This window comes from Belonocnema kinseyi, chromosome 5 (genome assembly GCF_010883055.1).
Source record: "Belonocnema kinseyi isolate 2016_QV_RU_SX_M_011 chromosome 5, B_treatae_v1, whole genome shotgun sequence".
NCBI lineage: Eukaryota > Metazoa > Arthropoda > Insecta > Hymenoptera > Cynipidae > Belonocnema > Belonocnema kinseyi.
The window spans coordinates 124,574,429-124,583,004 of NC_046661.1; the positions used below are offsets into that span (position 1 = coordinate 124,574,429).

General features: G+C 32.2%; 1 protein-coding gene across 1 annotated transcript in view; it reads right to left on the minus strand.

Annotated features, from left to right (window-relative positions):
- The window catches only part of LOC117173872 (serine/threonine-protein phosphatase 6 regulatory ankyrin repeat subunit B-like), a 34,083-nt gene extending 27,650 nt beyond the window's left edge, over positions 1–6,433 (minus strand). The window contains exon 1 of the mRNA XM_033362519.1: positions 5,064–6,433. Within this exon, the coding sequence (XP_033218410.1) occupies positions 5,064–6,433 (1,370 nt within the window). The remainder of the gene's footprint in view (positions 1–5,063) is intronic.
- Positions 6,434–8,576: the final 2,143 nt, after the last annotated feature.

The window sequence follows — 8,576 nt, forward strand, 5'->3', positions numbered from 1 at the left end:
GAGCTCCAAGGAGATTATGTTGAAAAATAAAAAAAAATTTACCCAAAAAAAATTGTTTTTATACTTCATTCTAAGGACTTATTGAACTACCCTCGTATAATCTCCTGCATACTTTATGAAAGTTTGTCCACTGTAAGCGAGCTTTTCATTTTTTTACGTTAGACCTTATTCGACGGTTTGGTAAACCGATGGTCAGGCAGTATTTTCCATAGCCTCTACAATCTTTCAGGATCCTTTGCAAGTACTGAGCACCTCGAAGATATTCACAAATTTCTTAATTTGGAAAAATGTGTTGAATTTTTAAATTACTTACACTCCTCATTGTCGTTTTATATTCATAAATAAATATTAGTTTTTAAAATTTCAAAATGAAATAAGATTTCATTAAAGTAGAAAATTGAATATTTAATTACCATGAATCGAAGTTGACGCCCCTGACATAAGCCTGAGTGATACCATTTTAGCGGTTTTTGTCACGTTAGAGGTTTTCGTACTACATTTTCAGCTTTTTCTTCCGTTCAGTGGGATGAAAAAATTGTTTTCGACGTATTTAGTAGGAAAAACTGGGTTCAATTGATTTATGAGGAAATTTATTATTTGTAAGAAATGAAAAAAATTGTACAGTAAAATAAATTTTCTCGTCACTTTTTCGTACCTTAGTCCTTTTTGAAATCAAAATTTAAATTGTTGATATTTCGAATAGTTTACAAACTTTAGGTATTGAGTGTGATGAATTAAAATTCATTAATGTCATAAATGGTCAAATTTTAAAAACTATTCTAGATATCGTAAAAATTTTCAGCATGTATTGGCAATATCTGTGCAAATTTCTCAGTAAAATACGTGATAATCAGTTGAATGGATAAGGCTGCATAGGTAAAAAATTTAATTTTTGACAATTAGACAACAATTATGAATTTTGTATTTAAGAAAATAAAATATATTTCTATAAAATCTTATAGAAAATGTAGTATCGGCGAAGTTCAGTGAATTTAGCCACTCCTTCGATTTAGAATTCAAATGGTAAAGTCAAAATTTTAGTTGAATAATACGCTGCAATTTAATTGAATTAAAAAATAAATCAATTTAATTAATTATTAGTAAACAATACTCAGAAAAATTAATTGAATTTTTTCTATTTTGCAAATTGGTACTTATTCAATTTGGAAGAATAAGAATTTAAAACTTGACTTATTATCTTAAAAATCATTCAAAATTAAGAATTTTTATTTATACATATTTAAAATTGAAATTTTTTAATTTTTTCAAATTAAACGTTGAAAATTATGCAAGTTTCACCATTAAAATAGTTTCAATTCTGATGATACACAATACAAATTTCTTCAATTAGGAAGATGTAGAGTTAAAAACTTAAGTTTAGATCTTCAAAATTATCCAGAATTTTTATTAAAAAATTTTTAATATTGTAGAGTGTTTATTTGTAAGCATTTAAAATTAGATTATGTAAAAAAACATTCGAAACTACATAATAAAATTGCACATATTAAAAATAAAAGCATTTTTAATTGCAAATCTTGAATAAAGGTTTATTCCAAAAAGAGATATTCAAAAGTTTCTCAAGTTATGTGTGTTAATCATACTTTCATATACATAAGCTTCATGCAATATAATTAATAAATTCTGTAAAGCGTGTTAGCTTGTATATTCGATTTGATTCCTGAAATTTTAACCTTATTAAATTAAGAGATTTTTTATCAATTTAATTTCCAGGTTTTTAATGTTCAATTTTAATGGCTTGAATATTTTACATAAAAACGATTTAAACAAGGTAGACGATGCAAACATTAAAAATTAAAAAAATTAAAAAATTGAGGGTTCAAATTTATAAAATGTTGAATAAAAAATCATCCAATATTTTTATTTACTTCTCATCAATTTAAAAACCGGCTCATCAATGAAATGTTACAATAAAAAATTTTGCTGAAACGGGCCTCAGATATTTTTTGCGCGGCCCTGACGTACTCGTACTTCAGGTTTATAGTTGAGATTTTTTTCCGATATCCCAACTGTTAGGTTAGCCGTGAGGCTTACGTCGTAGACGATAGAACGCGTTAAACTTCGGTTAGGTGGTTCGAAACCCGTCGACAGCGTTTTCGATTTTCAATAGCGTTAATATTGTTAAAAGCGTGCGTTTGTATTGTATGTAATGTATTATAATTTAATGTAATTGTTTAAGCTAAATCGTGTATGTGTACGAAATTGTATTCTGATTAGCTGTGACTGACTAATGTGTGTACAGGTTGTATTCTGTTGATTGCGTATAAGTTTTTTTTTATTCACAGAACCTTACGGTTTACCAAACTCGTAGTTGAAGTTTCTCGAGCATCAATCCTTCTCTCGTGACTTTCCTGTAAACCCTCTTATATTTTCTACCGAATCCTCGACATCGCTTTACACAACTTTTCATTAATCTTTATCTAACGTTTTATGTATTTTATAATTATGTCTATTAAAATGTTGCGTTGACTCAGGAGTGTAGTAGTGGATCCAGGTTTTATCCATGGTTATGAATCGGCGCAAAAACTCGGTCGGCTTACGCGAAAATAATGCCAAATTCTGCTGGGAAGTTGTCACACGAATTCGTTTTGGCCCACTGTGAGCAAACGCGGCACCCATCGTGCGCATAGCTTCTTCATGCCCAAAACTGAATGCACGATATTGCCCACACGTTTCAATGATATGCCTACAGCATTAGCTACCTCTCTCAATTTCACTTTGGGATCATTCAACATCATATCATGGATTTTTTCGACAATTTCTGGTGAAGTGACCTATTTTGGGCGCCCAGATCGTTCAGCATCAATTGTGCTCGTACGGCCACAACGAAACTCGGTAAACCACTTATGAATCGTTCCAATCGACGGTGCAGAGTCCGGGTAATACTTATCCAGCTTGGCCTTGGTCTCGGATATCGTTTTCTTGCGAAGATAGTAGTGTTTGATCAAAACTCGAAACTCAGATCTTTCCATATTAAAAAAAACTCGGAGGTTAGTCGCTTCTTAGTGCTGTAACTTGTAAATGCGTAAACATAAATGGCTAAGTTTTGACAGACGTCATTTGAAGGATCAAGCTCGACGAAAATGGTTCACAGTACAGTGAAACCCTTCAATAGCCCTCCCTTCTATAGCCCTTCCGAGAATTGACGACGCGCCGCACAGTGTAATAAATGTTTTTTTGTTTTGTTTATAAGCCTAATATCTCACGATTGGATGAATCGAATTGCATGGAAATTAGAGTGACTATACCCTAAGTAATGCGGAATAAGGGAAAATTATTGGGAAGGCCCAAAAATACTTTCCAAGGCCCGAAAATTTAAGCCAAATATGCCCCTTTTTGCGATTTTATTTGTAAACTCGACGGTACTTTTACAATTTATGATATTTTGTTGTAAAAAACTATGTTACTTATAAATTTGAGTCCACTGATCTTTAATCCGACGTAAAAATTCACCTAAGGGTCGTTGTTTTTCCGGAAAATACACATAATCATTAAAAATCGTGTATTTTCTTATAAAAAGACGTGTATTTTTTACCAACTTTTTTATTTTCATAGACTGCATGATGAATTTCTTAAATTATTCAGTGTTAAACATTTCCGACGTAAGAAACTAGAGAAAATTTGAAGCACAACTCATAACTTGTTTTTTCTTACCGGAAAATTTGGCGCGCGTTGTTGTTTTTCTTTAAATTTGGTGTTTTATATGAAATTACTAGGCAGTCTGATAAGTACCTGAAAATTCTAAGAGATGGCATTAGTATTCACTAATGTGAACCATTTTCGTCGAGCTTGATCCTTCAAATGACGCCTGTCAAAACTTCAGCCATTTATGTTTACGCATTTACAAGTTACAGCACTAAGAAGCGAATAACCTCCGAGTTTTTTTTAATATGGAAAGATCTGAGTTTCGAGTTTTCACTGTACTTTAAAATCAAAAATTTTATCTAATCACATGCACGTTTATAAAATATTAAAATAACGTATAAGAATTTAACCTGGTCAGTTTATTATATTGATTAAACAATAATCCAAGTAAAATAAATAAAATATTTGTTCATTACAAGAATATCTTGGAGCTTGCGTTAATATGAAATATTCGATAAAAATAGTAAATGATATAAAAATACGAAGACAGGTTTTAGATTCAGTATCAAACAAAAGTACTGCCTTAAACTTTTCATCAACTTCGAATCAATAATCATCCAAATTTTTACATTGATCCCTCAAATAACCAGGTAAAGGCAAAGTCCCAATCTTACTTTCTTTTTTAGTCAACGACAATGCTCTCGCAAAATTTCGGATGTGACCAACACAGAGATAGCTAAAAATATAGTCAACAACATCAATGGGTAACTTTAACATTGCGTACTTTTCAAGAAACTCAGCAATCGCATGCTTAAAATATAGAATGGTTTTTACTCTGCCTATACGTTTTTCTAACAAAAAAGCATAATGTGGATATTCATCTACAAGGTCGCAGGACTCGAGATTATCTATTATTTTATCAATCACCGAAAAATTCGTGACCTTCATTAAGCCATTGGTTAGAAAATCAAACAAGGAAATGAGTTTATCCTCACGAAATTTGACATTCTTCATTCGCAAAACTTCAAGTTTGCATTCCTGGTAAAATTTTTCTACAAATTCTCTCTTGCATAGCAAAACATAGTGATAATGAATTTCAGTTTCAGTTGTAGCCATAAACGCAATTATGAGCTCTGTACTAAGCGTAATTTGTTTTGTATAATCATCGAGTACAGATCGAAGTGGCGAGATACCTTGGCTATTCTTAAATTTTATGCTGTCACTCATTGATTCCAGTAAGCACTGGACGACATCAGGAAGTTTTAAAGAGTATCCTGTAAAATGTCAAAAAGACGTTACCAATAAAATTAAGCAGATTTAAGGTTGGCAAATACATCATTAAATTTCTAAAATACGCACCGACAAACAAATTCAGTTCGAAATTAGCGCCGTTGTCTACTAGAAATTCTATCAATGGCACTGCGTTTATTTTAAAATTTTTATCAATAGCATGATAAAGGGGTGTCTCGCCTAGTAAGTTTTCGGCATTGATATCAAGGTTCATGCGTAGCAAAATATCAATTATCTTAACATTACCGCCAACAACAGCATGATGAAGCATAGTACTGCCATTACCACTTACTCTATGAAAATTGGCTCCATACTTTGCTAGAAGTTGCAGTACATCCATTCGACCTGCCTCACATGCTCGTTCAAGAGGAGTCAATCCACAGCCGTCACTACTATAATCTTCTACTTCAGTCTTAGCACCCCTTTCAAGCAAAAACTGCATCATCTCTATATCAAATATAACCTGTGGATCACAAACCTCACTATGTAAAATTCCAGAGGATAGAGTGTTAAGTTGAGTGCGTCCAGAAACAATGTTAAGCACAGATGAGTTTTGCCACTTGAACAACGTCTTTGAGACATAAAATTCAGCCTGCAGATCAGCACCTGCATTTATAAGACTTTCAACGATTGTCTTGTTGCCCACAGCGATTGCAAAATGAAGGGGTGTAAATTCACTATAATAGGCTGCAGCATTAACATTAACGTCATGTTGTAAAAGATAATGCACAAGCTTTAAATTATCTGCTGCAACTGCCTCGTGAAGACAAGTTTGCTTATAATAACCATTCACATGAATATTTGCACCATGACCAAGAAGTAGATTCACATGCGAAAGTTTTTTAAGACGAATAGCGTAATGAAGTATAGGACTCCCACCTGGAGGTAAAGCATTAATATCAAAATACTTATTGACTGTTTGTAAAACCAGCTTAAAGGTTTCTTCATCTCCAAACTTCAGCACGAAATAGAGCAGAACAGAAAACTTCGAATTAGGAAACAAGAGGTCAATGTTTTTATTCAATAAGAACTTCAAAATTTTTTGGCATTTCTGGATATCGTTGGTTATTTCGGAATCACTTTGATTTTCATAGTCGACATGTAATTTTTGTATAACAAGCTCAACCGTTTCAATCGGACTAAAAATTAGAGCTGATTGTAGAATGTTGAGCCCGTTTTGTGCAGTTATTTTAATGTCGGCTCCGTTCCTCAGTAAAAATTTGAACATTTCTACACTTTTCGACATTGTTGCTTTAAACAACGGAGTTTTTTTATTGTCGTCTCGTGAATTAACATCAATTCCATGTTCTTCAACCAAACGTTTCGCTGCTTCTATGCATCCAAATCTAGCGCTCAGATGGAGAAGTGTTTCATTATTGCGGGATTTGATCCATTTAACTGTGTCACCTTCTCTATTCAGAGTTTCATTCAAAAGCCCTTCGTTATTGTTCCGGAGACTTCTTTCAATCTGTTCGTATTCGCAATAGTCTTCATATTCATCATAGCAATCATGGCAATCGGGCTCACTGTCAGACGACATTTTGATTTGAAATTAACAATTAAATATATTTATAGAACAATGTTAGACTTATTATACTCTGCATACGCTGCCATCTTTTTAAAATATTTCGTAAGATCAAAATATTTACAAATTGTCTAATCTGTTCTCTATTGTGTCTATTTAACTCAGTGCCTGTAACCGAAAAACATTTAATCGTATTATGACTTGTTGAGAGCATTTTAAAAGGCTGTATCGAGTCATGTCGATACATTGGGGGTGATTAAAAAGGTATGGACAATATTTCAAATCAGATTTTAATTAATTTCATTTTATGCTGTTATTCTTGTTTCATGCTATTTTAACTTTCTCTAAAAGTCTTCAATTTTTCTGGAATGCATCTAAATTGTCAACCTAAGGTTTAAATTATTTTACATTTTCATCAGAGAAGGTGATAGATTTGTGTAAAATCCCCCCCCCCCCACTTTTCTTTACTTTCAAATTTTTAAGAATGTGTGTATGTCTGTCTGCATGAGTGTCTGTAGATTTTTCGTTTGTCAGTACGATAAACTTTCGAAGGAATTTAGATTTGATTGACCTTTGTTTTACTCTTTTAGTGCCTTAAAGTGAAGGTCAAGTTTGTTAGTCAGCCATTTTGAATGAAAATTCAAATTTTTTGAGACCACTTTATTATAATTTGAAAACTCGATGTATGGCTATCTGTAATATTAAAAAGACGAAAAATGTATCCTTGTTCCTTTTTTTCAAATAAAAAACAAATTACCGGAGTTCTAGAATTATCAAAATTTCAAAAAGTAAACGAAAATAAACATTTCAAGCTGCGAAAAAATAGACAAAATTTGTGCATCCAAAAATAACTACAAATTTGTAATAATTTCTTGGCAGAATGCGTAGTGTTTGTTTTAATCGTGAAATATAACATTAAAAATAAAAAATACATTTTTTGAAAAGACAATGCAAGATAAAAAAACAGACAAAGGAACAGAAATTATGCATTAAAAAAGGTCTAAAAATGTATAATGTGTAATAAACTTTTTTTATAAGAATACATTCACAATAAAAAAATAACTTTTTGGAAAAACGACACAAGCTACAATAATATTGTAACAAATAAAATGTTTGCCTAAATATATCTACAAATTTTATTAACATCACTTCTCGCTAGGATGCTTACTTATGGTTTAAATCGTCAGGAATAACATTGAAAACAATCAAATTAAATTTATGGAAGAACGTCACAAGTTGCATTAAAATCTATAATAACAAAACTGTTTTTACGTTCTCATCAGAGAAGGTATTAGGTTTGGGTAAGATTTGCCCCTTCCCCTGTTTTTGTCAAATGTCCACGTTTGAAGACCTTCTGTGTGTCTGTAGATTTTTTGTCTCTTAAGGGCATGTGATACTTAGAAAATTGTCGATTTTACCAGTTTTAGGTTCCCCCGGTTTTCTTTCTCGAATAATAAATATTTTGTCTTAAAAATTTGGGAAATGATAGCGAACATGCTAATGGACGTCCCCACACACTTTTTTGTGGGTTAATTAAAAAAAGTTTTAATTTAGCAAATGTGATTAATTTGCATAGCGTTAAGGAAATAGTATCGATTTTTCCAGTGTTAGATTCCCCCGGCTTTTTTCCTAGGATAAGAAATATTTTGCCTTCAAAATCTGGGAAATGACAGCGAACAGGCTAACGGACGTCCCCGCACACTTTTTTTGTGTTTTTTTTATCAAAAAATGTTTGATATTGCTAACAACGTGCGTGTATATTTCGAGGTTATGTGTGTTACAATTCACCCGAGCGTTACTTCCAAACTACACAATATTTTTGGCCGAAAACTTTGGACTGACAAATAAACATAGTAACTAATCTCCCGGAACTAACCTTGTTTGCAGCCAATCAAAAAAGCTTATTTCATAAATAATTTCCAGATTATCGGAAAGGCAGAGATGAAAAACGACGTAACCTCAATGTAATGCATATGCATAAAATTTTTATTCCGCGCAATTAATTTTTGTTATTATCCCTCAAAAAAGAGTCCGGGGACGTCCGTTATGATATTTTATATTATTATTATTATTATTATTATTATTATACCATTAAGCCATTTCCCTTTCGGGGTAGGCGTGACTCACTCGGCAGGGGAAAGGAGTAGTGTGTGGATGG